General features: G+C 51.7%; 6 protein-coding genes across 10 annotated transcripts in view; 3 read left to right on the plus strand and 3 right to left on the minus strand.

Moving 5' to 3' along the window:
* Positions 1-1,644, minus strand: part of H257_08723 — a 3,239-nt gene extending 1,595 nt beyond the window's left edge. The window contains exon 1 of one of the 2 annotated variants that reach the window (XM_009834755.1): positions 84-1,644. In XM_009834755.1, the coding sequence (XP_009833057.1) occupies positions 933-1,394 (462 nt within the window). In that variant the 5' untranslated portion in view covers positions 1,395-1,644 and the 3' untranslated portion in view covers positions 84-932. The remainder of the gene's footprint in view (positions 1-83) is intronic. The other variant, XM_009834756.1, reaches the window with a different exon arrangement.
* Positions 76-349, plus strand: H257_08724 (hypothetical protein; the record flags this gene model as incomplete). Its single annotated transcript, XM_009834757.1, has 2 exons — positions 76-130; positions 207-349. 2 exons carry the CDS (start codon positions 76-78, stop codon positions 347-349), a joined length of 198 nt encoding a protein of 65 aa, XP_009833059.1.
* Positions 1,645-2,081: 437 nt separating the features above from the next.
* Positions 2,082-3,545, minus strand: H257_08725 (hypothetical protein). Of its 4 annotated transcripts, XM_009834760.1 has the most exons (6): positions 3,194-3,545; positions 3,074-3,142; positions 2,873-2,986; positions 2,729-2,815; positions 2,243-2,662; positions 2,082-2,199 (listed from the first exon to the last, which is right to left on the minus strand). In XM_009834760.1, the coding sequence occupies exons 1-5, from the start codon at positions 3,513-3,515 to the stop codon at positions 2,556-2,558; spliced, it is 699 nt and encodes a 232-aa protein (XP_009833062.1). In that variant the 5' UTR covers positions 3,516-3,545; the 3' UTR covers positions 2,082-2,199; positions 2,243-2,555. The 4 variants fall into 4 exon arrangements, with proteins under 4 accessions (XP_009833062.1, XP_009833063.1, XP_009833061.1 ...); XM_009834761.1 differs by having other exon boundaries at positions 2,243-2,815; XM_009834759.1 differs by lacking the exon at positions 2,082-2,199 and having other exon boundaries at positions 2,436-2,657.
* Positions 3,546-3,964: 419 nt separating this feature from the next.
* On the minus strand, positions 3,965-5,435 carry H257_08726 (hypothetical protein). The gene is made up of 2 exons (XM_009834762.1): positions 5,189-5,435; positions 3,965-5,112 (listed from the first exon to the last, which is right to left on the minus strand). Exons 1-2 carry the CDS (start codon positions 5,363-5,365, stop codon positions 4,132-4,134), a joined length of 1,158 nt encoding a protein of 385 aa, XP_009833064.1. The 5' UTR covers positions 5,366-5,435; the 3' UTR covers positions 3,965-4,131.
* A 979-nt stretch (positions 5,436-6,414) lies between these two features.
* Positions 6,415-8,309, plus strand: H257_08727 (hypothetical protein). Its single transcript, XM_009834763.1, has 9 exons — positions 6,415-6,579; positions 6,632-6,773; positions 6,827-6,956; positions 7,111-7,281; positions 7,365-7,481; positions 7,606-7,697; positions 7,777-7,882; positions 7,950-8,093; positions 8,144-8,309. Exons 1-9 carry the CDS (start codon positions 6,477-6,479, stop codon positions 8,201-8,203), a joined length of 1,065 nt encoding a protein of 354 aa, XP_009833065.1. The 5' UTR covers positions 6,415-6,476; the 3' UTR covers positions 8,204-8,309.
* Positions 8,310-10,087: 1,778 nt separating this feature from the next.
* On the plus strand, positions 10,088-12,781 carry H257_08728 (hypothetical protein). Its single transcript, XM_009834764.1, has 2 exons — positions 10,088-10,279; positions 10,330-12,781. Exons 1-2 carry the CDS (start codon positions 10,099-10,101, stop codon positions 12,687-12,689), a joined length of 2,541 nt encoding a protein of 846 aa, XP_009833066.1. The 5' UTR covers positions 10,088-10,098; the 3' UTR covers positions 12,690-12,781.
* Positions 12,782-12,945: the final 164 nt, after the last annotated feature.

A 12,945-nucleotide genomic window follows, 5' to 3' on the forward strand; every position in this document is an offset into this window, starting at 1 on the left:
GGTGGGGCTTCCAACACAACTTTAGCCTGATTCTGAACACCCCCACGAACGCAGTGGCAAAGGGAATCGACTGGGATGCTGACCTCGATATTGGCTACGACCAAACCCCCATCCTCAGCACCGTACGGCAGTTCATTGAGCCATTCAATCGATCGACGTTGAGTTGGTGGCGCCCCCATTGCAACTGATTCATTTACTTTTGACAGTTGACACGGCCGTGCTGTCGCGTGTCATGGACAACGCCGAGGATGTCGTGGTGGACCCAGTCCCCCCCTCGTGGACAAACATGGGGGCGTTTTACGGAGGCAACCCCATGTGTGTGTACGGCGTCCAGATATCCTACGTCTAGGAATCGTTCGGGTACTACGACACATGCAGTCAAGACCCCCTGACCATACTCATCGACTTGGCTCGAACTCTGGTTGCCATTATTGCTGCCCACAAAACTGGGAATTCCGCGGAGTGGTGTGACTTGTATGCTTCAGACGAAGCCAGAGCCAGCTGTGTCAACATGGCGACGGCCGCAAATACTTTCCTACAGCAAGTACGAGTTTGACTCATCTATCGTGGCAGAAACCTTGGCCACATAACCGTTAAACGTCAGCTTTCTTCAACTCGTATCGCATTCAGACAACCGCGGGGACTGCATACAAACACAAGTGATGCTTCCGTCAGACCTAATAACCAAACGATTCCTGTACAAACGGGGGTGCGGGTCCCCGTAGACACAAGCGGTGTTTCCTCCGAAGTACACCATGTCCCACCACGAAGATGGCACCGGGTGCACGACGACCATCCGATGTCTCGTTGAAATTCGACCAGAAACGAAATCAATGGCTGGGGAGGCACCACAAGCATGACGTCAATTGAGTCGTATGGGCCAATGTACTGCCGAAACAATGTCAACACCGGGGTGGTTTCGCGCCCGGCATTCAGGTCCTAATTCCAATCGATATCTCGCACCGTGACGACCTCGTCCGAGCTGAGCACGACGCAGAAGCCCTCCATGTACCCCTACACGACGTCGTTCCAGAATCCGCATTTTCACTGATTCGACCGGCGATCGGTCTGGGGGTTTTTGTTGATGTAAAGCGCCCGAGCGCGTCCGTGATCCGGATGGTCTCGTCAACTTCTTGGGGTTCGCGAAAGTTTTTCAGCTGCGTTTGCCACCAGATAAGGCCCCAACGACCGCCACAGCGCGCCTCCTCTGTTGTCGAAAGCCATTGAAATGTTGTGATGCGCTGGACAAACGACGGTCCATCCGAGAAGTACACTTGCACCGGCGTAAACATGATGGCGTTTAGCATGGCCGTGTACATGTAGGTGTTGCTGTTGACGTCGTTGACGTTGTTTCCAAGAACACAGCGGCGTTGTCCACGTCGTTGACAAGACATCGCGCCTGCCGCGTGACTGTGTGCGCCAATACATACATCGGTCGAGGTCGACCCAGCAGTAGTGCGCCATCATGCCAAAAGATTGGTTTCAAACGACCCTGCGCGCATCGCTGCCACAGCGCCTTCCAACAGCAGCACGTTGTCCAATAAAATATGCTGGGAATACGACGGACTGACGTCCATGAACGTGATGGGACCGGCGTAGTCTTTCTGGACGGCCAAGGCAAAGAGATCGAGGGGTGTCGCTAAGCGGGTGTGGTAGACGTCCCCTAGGAACGTGAGCACCCCGGACGAATTGGAGTGGGCGCACCACAGTTCGTGTTCGAGACGTCGGGAACAAGGAGGATGATGTAGTAGAAGCTGCTTGCAAGGGTAGCCACCAAGTACAGCAGCCCTAGACCTATTGTGGTTCGCTCGTGGAATTCACTCTTTCCAAACTGTGAATTGATGATACCATCAATGACAGCAGTATATGAAGCGACGGGCGTGTCCATTTTGGAGAATTTGTGGTGAGGAATGGAGCAGAGTGAACGATTGTAACCGATAGCGTCGACTCGTTGAAAAATGATAAGGCGGTTACGCGTGGCGCACATGTCACGAAGTCCATGCAGAACTATGCCACGTCATGCTGCAATGCTTCCGATATCCATGCTACAGTATGCATTGCTGTGTTTGTATAACGTTAGTCGACAACAAGTTGCTCATTGAACGTTGAGAGGTTGTACTAGCTAGAGTTTCTCCACGTGAAATTTGTGTTTTGACTACTAAACGATGGCTTCAAAGACGGTGATAATCAATGGAAATGCTACGTCTACGGTGTGAGTCATTCCAGCTTGCGCTAAGCATACCTTCAGGCCATATCGCCTGACAGCATGGGCCACGCGAAGTCGATCAGGCAGCGGACTTTCTGTCCGAACTGGCCCTATCAACTGCACAACGAGGTTGTACCGCTATCTCATCGTCGCTTGGCCCCACTACACGACTTCCTGGACTTGAATCTTGCCTTCGACGCCCCACCCCCACTACCCCTGCAGAGTAGCTTTGCTTGTAGTGTAAGTTATTCGTACGAGTAATAGATACAGTAACGTTAACGTTACCGCTATTGCGACCAAGGTAACGTGCATTATTTATTCGTGACACCACCCCTACCCGCGGTGCGTCCTACTCTTTCATCGTCGCATTGGGTGCGGTGGTTGCCCCATTGGCACTCTCTGGACTGGTACTGTCCTGCGGTCGCAACATCAATGCCAACACATGCGACGGCTGGCCTAATCACCATTTACGATATTGCCCTCGAGACTCGTCGTCACACAGTGAAGAGCTGACCATCGTACCCAACACAACTGGAGTAATTTGCCACTCCGGCGCAACTGCCGTTGATGTTTCAATAATGTACGGCACGCGGGTGGCATAAGACCCCGCTATGAACCCAAATGGCACAACGTTTTTCAAGGACAGCCGTGAGAATCAAATCGCACTGGAGAAGACGAAAAATACACTGGATTTCGCTTGCAGCACGCGCCTCACTTCGGCAATCATTTTGGTCGCCCCCACCGAGTTGGAGACGTCACACACCACCGAATCCAGCACCCCTAGCCACGACTGCCGTCAGTCTCACCCGCCACAACTACCTTTGCCGTGAAATGTCATCACATAACGGGGTGGATTAACGCGGGCACCTTTGTCGATGACCACATCAAACGAATTGTCTGCGAGAGCACTCATATCGCGCACGTCCATCTGCAAGTCTAGAGGAGATCGGGGCATCAAGAAGGGGGTTGTGTTTTGATGAAGAGTACATTGAATGGGGGGAAGGTTTTGAGTGGTCGTTCCAAGCCTGGCCATCATACTTCGAATGGCCGCGCCAGAAAAGTCCACACACGTGATGTGATGGAACCCACTCTTGCGGAGGTCTGCGCCAAGCGCGCTCGTGCCGCACCCGAGCACCAACACCCGCTCCAGTGACTTGTCCGGTCGCAAATACGACTCCAACGACCCTTGAACGTCTTTGTACGGGAAAAACCACTCGAACGACGCTTGGTTGCCGGCCTCGATGTACCGATTGTCCCAGTACTCGACACTGCCGTAGTCGGGCAAAGGCGGAGTTGAACGGTGGCGCATGCCTGGCTCAATACTCACCGTTATGTCGGCCGTTTCAATGTAACCGCTAAAACGGTTTCACCCCAAATCATGTCTGGAGTCATGTTTGTAGCCGATCACAGCTCACGGTGCAAACACAATGCGGTATTATACGTCGTCTTGGTGTATTGGGCGGGGTAGCTAGCTACCGATAAGGTAACGTTACCTCGACTTTTTTCCTAGTACTTTTAGCTTACTGGTTCGATATTTCTACGAAACATTGAACCAAGCGCTCCATCATGTCCCGTGACAATGGGAAGGAGAAGGAAATCAAACTACTGTTTCCTAGTAACGTTAAGTAAAACTTGTTTGGTGGCGCCAGTAGTTCACCCATTATAGCTACGAGGCATTTTATTTCATTCGTCCTGTACCTGGCCTCTGGCATTCCTTCTATTGACAGTATAGTGTACCACCTCGCTTACAAGTTACATCGTGGGTGAAAGGAGGTATCTTCCCCATCGTACTGTATGCATATACGTGGCAACTTTGGGTGGTGTTGCCATTATGGTTCGTCTATGGTTTGGTAGCTATGGTATCCCAACTCCATCGTAGCAACTTCACAACATAGTCCACATGTATGATCATGATACTTTGAACACTACACATCCATACCACAAAGGGCGTCCGTCCCCCTTTGGTCCCACAGGTGAGCCGCGACCACGTCCTCGTGATCTGTCTTGTTGAGACGGTCCATGAGAAACTGCAGTACGGCTACCGCGAGCTTCTCCAGCTCGTCCGCGTCGGCGCGTTGTCGGGGCTTGGTATCCGCCACGAAGATGGTGCCGAGGGGATGCCCCAGCGGGGTCACGATTGGCACGCTCATGTAAAACTTGAACTGGGCGTGGCCAGTCACGAGGGGGTTCTTGGCGAACCGACTGTCGTCGTCGGTATCGAGTACGACCATAGGAGTCGTTGGACTCGCCATGGCGTGGGCACACAGCGCCACCTTCCGCGGGATTTCGTCTTGCTTGAGTCCATGTCGAGCTTTAAACCATTGGCGGTCCTTGTCCATGAACGTGACGCCAGCCACCGCGCACGAGTACGTGGTGGCGGCGAGCGTGCACAGGATGTCGCAAATGTCTTCGCTCGCCGTGTCTAGGATGTGGAAGGACCGCAGCGTCCGTAGCCGCTCACTTTCGTCAGGGAGGACGGGCGGCGGACACCACGGATTGGTCCATTTCGCCGTCGGCTTGGGAGGGAGGTACAGGCGCTGGCTGTGCCGCGACGTCCGGCGAACACGAGGCGAGTCGAACGCGTGGTTCCGCATGGGCCGGTGGATTGACGACCGGTGCACGGAGTGGCGGCCGCTGCGCCGCGACTCGTGGCGAGGTTGCTTGCTGGTGACGATGCTTTGGAGCCAGATCTTCGTGGCGGTGCGCTGTAGTGGCGGCGGTTCTGCGGCATTCGTACGTTTCGTGGGGCGGTTGTGGGGCGATGGGGGCTTGTTAAAGTGGACGTCGACGCAGTGCAGGCACACTTTGGCTTGCACGATGGGGGTCGGCGCCGCCTTGGACATCCGGGTGGCAGGTCGATCCACCGCTACGACGCGACGACATGGTGCACACACGACTTCCCCACACTACACTCATCCAACGCATAAGTAAGTCCATGTCGATGGCAATGGCTTGACAAGCAAGAGGATGCACGTTAGTTACCATGTGGCAATTGCGCTTACTCCAGAAAAAGACGAGCCGCGCCTGGCATTGATGACACCGGTGTCGCTTGGACTTTCCAACTCGGTGGGTGTGCACCTGCAGCCGTTCGAGCACGGCGTCGCCTGTGGCTGCCTTGGCAACGTGGATCACGACGTTCCTTGGGTAGCGACTCTCCATCAAGTTCGCCCCTGCTGCGATGGCAGATTCTCGTCAAATGATCGCTTGCAACCTGCAGTTACAACCGACCTGGCGACGACACTGATGCGCCTGTGTAACGCGTTTAACGCTCTGCCAAACGCGTTTAATGCCGTCTCTTGCTGGTTCAATTCACGTTTATGTCGGTGATTGGCTCGTCTATAGCACCCATACCTAACAAGGGTTGCCTGTGATTGGCTTAGCCGTGGGGTCGATATAGTTGCTTTGGAAGTGACATAACCTAATAATTGTATGTCGTCGAATTACTTCTGGATGGTTTCACGCTGGATAGCCACGCTTCTGTGGTCTGCTTGATTACCGTGTAACGTATATAGATTTGGACAGTGGCGGGGCAAGTATCCGGATACGGAAAGTGTAAATTACCATATGCATACAATAATCAAGTGTAATAATCCAATTATGTAATTTTACAGTGGATTATATCATTTTACAGAGGAGTCCAAGTCTATATAGCTGTCTAAACCTATATACGCTACACGGTACCTGCGCATTGAGGTTGCTGATCTCAATTTTACACAGATTGCACAATGCTAGTGAAGCTACTAGTACACACACACACACACAGGAGGCCAAAGTAACACCTTCACAAATTGACAGAGTACGGTATATGTGACAGGCACCTCACACGAAAGTTCACCGCAAAACTTTCGGGTTTGGACCCATTCAAAGCCCATTCGATGCGCACAAGCCGGGTGGGCCATACTGTAGCTTCAGAGGAACTTTACGTTTGCGCTTACAGTTAGTTGTGGCACCACAAGGATAACTTAACACGCAGTATCCTGTCTCGTCCTTGGTGCTTAGTGCTACAGTACCTCCTTCCTGGTATGTAGTACTGTACCGCACTTCTAGCATGGGGTTCTGTTCACGTCCAGCCTCGCCTCTCCTTTCTGCCTTGACATACATACGTGTACTGAAAGATCTTACTTCAATATGAGAACGTTGCAACCTACACTCGAAATCAACCTCCGGATATGGTGGCCCTGTTGTCCGGATAAATTTCCGCACAAGTGCTCCCAGGAGCCCCGGTCTCGTAGAAACAACAGGAACTTTGGTGCATTTACCATCCGCAAGCATGGCCGACTCTCTTGTGGCCATCCTCATCGTCCTCGGCGTCATTGTCCTTATCGGGCTAGTCCTGCTGTACAACTCCATCTACGTCGTGCAACAAGCCGAAGGTACGATCGCCACCTGACCGTCAGCTTGTAACCTCACACCATGTTGACGCAGGAATTGTGATTGAGCGCTTTGGCAAGGTGCAAAAGGTGCTCGACTCGGGCATACACTTCGTCCTGCCGTTTGTGGATAGTCCTCGCAGCTTCCAGTGGAAAAAAGTCGTGCAGGGGTACAACGGCCACCTCGAGACCCGCGAGTACGTCCCCATACTGCTCGTCTCGTGTCGACATCTTCACGACGACATGCTAGTGCATCGAGCTACCGCATTGACTTGCGCGAAAGCATCTTTGTCTTCCCCGCGCAAGAAGTATACACGCGCGACACGATCTTGTTGGACGTGCACTCGGTCATGTTTTACCGCATCGTCGACATCAAAAAGGTATGAGACGTCAGATCATTCTTTCTCGTCGTTCCCATTCCTTTCGTCTTGGGGGAACTGAACTGTAAACTATATCCGCACAGTGGCATGTCCATCAACTACTCTTCCACCATGATGCCAATCTTTCCCCCCCCCTTCATCTATATCTATGTAGGCCGTGTACGAAGTGGACGACTTGAACATGGCGATCGCCAACGTCGCGCAAACCCAACTCAAGGAAGTGTTTGGCAACATGACGTTCACGGAAGCACTGGCGTCTCAAAGCGTGATCAACGCATACATCAAGAAGAGCTTTGGCGAACGGTTTGCGCAGTGGGGGCTCGTGGTTCGTCATTACTATCCACCTCTCCTCCCTTCTTCTCCATGTTGTGTTGTAGCTCCACCTAATGGAGAAGGTATCTCATGTAGGTGGAGCGCATGGAAGTGCTCGACATGCTGCCCAAGCAAGGCACGACGATCGCGGACGCCATGAAACGCCAAATGATTGCCGAACGCTCCCGTCGCGCAGACTTTATTCAAGCCGAGGTACGACTAGTAGTATGCCTCTTGTAGTAGTTACTAGCCTAGTAGTAGTTACTAGAGCTCGACAAAATATGGCACTATTGGATCGATGGTCACTAAAGGCCCATATTTGCTGCAATTTTTGTAGGGCAAGAAGGCGGCGATGCGGCTACTGTCGGAAGGCACCAAGCTCCAAAAGTACAACATGGGTGTGGCGGAACAAGAATCCACTCGCAAAACGTAAGATTTATATATATTAATATATATATATATTTCCATGTGGATTCTCACGATGGTATTGATGATAATCATGCACTAGGTCGGAAGGGTCGGCAGGGGCCAAGGTCGAGCTCGCGCGGGCGGAGAGTAAGTCGCTGGAGTTGATTTCAGCGGCTTTTGAGGCAGACGGGGCGTCCCAGACTGAGGTAAACATGGAGAACTAGTGTGGGGTTCGAAACGATGTCTCACATGGGGATTCTAATAAATGAATAGTATGTCATCTCGCAACGGTACATGGCCATGTTTCTCAAGATGGCGCAAAACTTGGAGAAGAAGACGCTGTTCTTTCCGTACGAGACCAAGGGGCTGTCAGGGCTTATCGGCGACCTTCGCGGGGTGTATGGGCACCACCGAAAGGTATTTAAGATAGTGATGGCTTGAAATGTATTTTCATGGGATTACTATAGGGAGCGGCAGTCCCCCCGGTGCAAACCAACAAGAAACAAACGTTCCAGGCGTTGAATTAAGCAGCGATGTGATGAGAATGCGCGATGAATGATTGCCGGGTCTATGATATCGTAATCAAAACTTTATGTTTGCATAACGTTACTACCGGTACATATATGGCGGCAATCAATGATTGTTAAGTCGATTCGAAATTGGAGTGCTCAATCGGATGAGCAAAATCGACAGGCAATTGATATACGACCAATCAAAAACAAGATCATGAATCAAGTAGCCAATCAAATCCTGTACATAAGATAGCAGCAAATTGTAGTAACGTTATGGTGCCCGGGGGGAGTATGGTCGCAAGGCTGAAACTTAAAGGAATTGACGGAAGGGCACCACCCATTTCATCTATGGTGCAAGTCACCTAAAGACTACAAATAAATGCCTTGACTTTCGACAGCTATTCCAACTTTGTATTGATATTATTTAGGAAAATATACCGTAATAACGATAGAACTGGACAAGCCAAACAGAAGTTACGGTTCAGATTTTCGATTGGTGAAAAATTGATCGGGTAATACAATTTAAACCAACCGACGGAGATATATGGAACCAGGTACATTTTGTCCGAAAAGGAGTATCAAGTATATCTTGGTCTTTGTATACAGCACTTATCCGTACGAACGTTTTCATTGTATCCGGATTATTCACAGTGTTTAACCTAATTACCGGGTAAAAAACGTAACTAATAATGATTTAACGTCAACAATTTCGTGGGTTTAACTGAAAGAACGTAGGCGTTTAAGAGTAAAACGTATCCTCCTGAGGATGGCCGATCTGTAGTCTTTAGATGACTTGCACCATAAAGACTACAGATCGGGAGGAGACGTTTTAGTTTAAACGCTTCGGTTCTTTCAGTTAAACCCACGAAATGTTGACGTTAAATCATTATTAGTTACGTTTTTATCTGGTAAATAGGTTAAAAGTTCTGAATAATCCGGATACAATTGAAACCTTCATACGGATAAGTGCTGTATACAAAGACTAAGATATACTTGATGCTCCTTTGCGGCCTGGCTCCAAATATTTCCATCAAAAAGACTGGTTGGTTTAAATTCTATTATCATACTCGATCAATTTTTCACCAATCGAAATTTTGAACCGTAACTTCTGTTGGTCTTGTCCTTATGTTCCTAAAACATATCAATACAAAGTAGCTGTCGAAAGACAAGGCACTTTTTTGTAGTCTTTAGATGAAATGCACCATAGTGGGTAGAACGGCAAGTAGTAACTTGGGCAGCTGTCTTTGGTGTCATGTTGCACTTACGGACGTTCCAAATGTTATTGTGTTTAGCATGTGGAATCGTACTGTACTGTAGGACCGGCGGCAGGGGTGACGGCGGCGGTGAATTTACCGCATTCCCACGAGATTTCTGTCGACATGTCAACTCGTGGCTTTTGTCTTCGCCAATAATGTTCATTTCTTATTGGGTATTATGCAAATTGACTTTGGGTTAAACGTTTGACGTGACTTGCAGTAATTCGATGGGATGGTTATACACTACTTATGGCATCACGGCTATGAAACGCCATGTGGTGATAAACCGATGCATTCGGTTAAAACCTGCTTCAATATTTTAACCCATCGAATCAAGCCAGATCCAAATTTCTATCAACTGTGTCATACGGAGGGGTGAATTTTCTGTACGACAAGCTGTGTAGTTAGTTCCGAGGACCTGTCCAGGCCTTGTCAGCGCTTTGAACTTGTGGCTTTGTGATTGAATGCAATTGAACATAGCTCAACAAGCCAAATGTAAACCTCGCTATATGCTAGAGGATGGAGAATATTCCAGAGACCGTGCATTTACTGTTACTACAAACGGACTGCAATTCCAACCCCTTGACGACCGCCTCGTTCTTCCGAAATGGTTCAAGAATTCATATAAATATCCTGATTTCATGTCAACCCTCCATGTCTCACGCCATCCCCAATGGACAGGTACAAGGAAACAACGAAAGCATCGAGCGACACATCGGGACTCTCATGGCACAATCAGGTCTGTACAGCTACGCAATGCCAAACTCGAGCCAGCTAGAGCTTGACTCCCTTGAAGAGCTGGACGAGTTCGACTACGACCCCAACTTCTTTGACGGTAAGGCTGGCCTGCTGACGACGACTTGTCGAGCTTATGCCATGTCGTAGGCATCACATTCACCAAGGACGAACACGCGGTCGCAATCCCCGGCGCCATCATCGACGCACGATCTTATCCAGACTCGCCTTCACTCACAGGCTACACATCAGAAGAATCTGGGTATTCCTCCAACATGAGCGTCGACGACCATCACAACCACAACGGCAGCGGCGGCAAGTGGAGCCCCACCTCAGACAGCTCGAGCGCGTCTTCGTCAAAGCGCACAATCAACGACGGCATGATGACCAACGGCAAGACGTCCATGTTCCGCGGGGTCACGCGCACGAGCAAGACGGCGTGGGGTGCCAAGTACAGCTCCAAGCGCATCGTCAACACATGCAAAACCGAACAGGATGCCGCACGCCAGTACGACGAATACCTCAAGCTGCACGTCCCGGAGAAGTACCTGAAATACGCCAACTTTTGCCCCACATGCGATAAGTACACCAACTCGCTGGGGTTGCCGTGGGCGGTCAAGGAATGCCGGTGCAGCGGGGCCGGGTCAGCGGTTGTGGACATGCCGCCGCTTTTCCTGGCGCGTTCTGCCGCCGCCACCACCCCTTTAACAGACGACGAACGGGATTATCGACCAGTGAATGCTGCTACTTCGACTACACTTACGCCGCACGTCGTGACACCGCCATCGCCATTGTTTCGACATGGCGAGTCGACAGATACGTTGGACGACTTCGCCGACCTCCTGAAGGACGAACCAAGCGATTTGATTTTCCAAGAAAATGACCGATACACCGCCGTCAAGAACGAGCCCGACGACGACGACTCGATGATGCTGCGCACGTCGTCGTCGTTGCCAGACGACGAGATTTTGAGCGCTATCCTCAACGCCCCGGCCAATTCCAATATGTTTGGGTCGTTCCAAAGCTCCGACGAGCCTCCCATTAGCAGCCGCGCTACCCCCGCGACGGACACGCCGCAACCTCTGGCGTCATCGCTGATTGTGACGATGGAAACGTACTTTTTGCGCAAGTATTTTCGCAACGACCGCAAAAACTTGCAGTGTTTTCCATATTGCCGCGAGCACGGCAACTACTTTGAAGCGAAAATGAACGGCCTTGAACACACGGGCAAGGGCGTGTGCCGCGCGCCGGTCAAGGCCAAGCTGTTCCACGGGTTGGGCGTCCAGTTGCCGCCACATGTGGTCGTGCTGGCCCGCTGCCAGCGCAAGGTGCAGCCAGGTCCGTCACTGCCACACACGCTCACGTTGTTGCAGCTGACAGACCTCCAGGCTGCGACGTGGGTTCGCGGCACGGCCAGCGACGTGACGGAGGCTGACACGACCGTGTACTTTTTGCCCGAAGTGTGGAAGTTTGACGGCGAGCTGCCCAAGAAGCGTCGGCTGCATGACGACAGCGACGACGACGACCTCCAGTACTGCGTCCACGTGGCAGTGTTTGGCAGCGCGGACGGCGGCTCCGTCTATACGAAGCTCACGTCCGCCGAGTCGAACGTGTTTGATATCCAGTCCACGAGGACCCTCCTTCGACAGAAGCAGCGCAAAAACGACACGATGTGTGACCTCCAGATTGGCGTGCCAGAGAAGAAGAAGCTCAAGATCCTCGTGGTGCAGAACCACCAGATGGACCGGGCCGGGTCGATTGTCATCGAGTCGTCCCCCACAGCAGCAGCAGCCGCCGCCGCCATGTCCTTGAAAGACGAAGCGCTGCTCGTGGAACTCGACTTGGAAAAGGACATCTTGTGGTCGGCGCCTGGCGAGCCCATAGACGACGCCGTGCACCCCGACGCGGAAATCTCGCCCGATGTGGCGGAGGCGACTGTGGTGTCGTACGCTGCCGTGCACACCCCTTCCAACAAGCCACCGACGGCGACGCCGACGACCCCGGACGGCTCGGCACTGTTGTCGTGGAAGGAGCGCTTTGTGGCGGGGCCGTGCATGTACAGCTTGCTGAGCATCCCGCTGGGCGTGGTGTTCCTGGTGCTCCATGTGCTCGTGCTGCCATTTGCATGGGTCGGGGGTCCCCTGTTGCACCTGTCGGACAGCATCGCAGATGTGGATTTGTACCTTGCCAACTCTTTAAGTCCCCCCGAAGAACCGCACACCCCGCTGAAGCGACTGTCGGATCGATCAGGACTTATCGGGCGGGTGGGCTATTACGTGCTGGTCAAAGTTCCCGTTGCGTTGCTGGCGTTCGTCGCGTCGTTTGCGTTGCTCGTGGTGGCCGTGGTAGCTATGGTCATGCCGCCAGTGTCCCGCGCCGTCCGAGTAGCCTCCAATGCTAGCGCCATGTTGGCTGTGGACGGATGCAAACGCGCCTGTGGCCAGAAGACCAGCGCCAGCCAACCAGCGGCAAATCAACCTCCCCACCACCACCGACAAGACGCTGTCTAGAAATGTATCAACTTATTGCTAGAACCATAGGAATCCTTTATCATCATCCCCCCTGAACTTGAATCAATGAATTTGCCCCACTGTACGTACGATTTGGTGTCTTTGTTCATAACGGTCGACGTGCGAATGTGTATTGATATTTCCGGTAATAGTAACCTCAAAACATAAATACTATTAATACTATTAATAGTAATACGTAAGACTTACGGGACAGCATTGAATATTAATACCAACCTTGGATACTACGGTTAATATA

The sequence above is a fragment of the Aphanomyces astaci genome, assembly GCF_000520075.1.
Source record: "Aphanomyces astaci strain APO3 unplaced genomic scaffold supercont1.20, whole genome shotgun sequence".
Lineage (NCBI taxonomy): Eukaryota > Oomycota > Saprolegniomycetes > Saprolegniales > Verrucalvaceae > Aphanomyces > Aphanomyces astaci.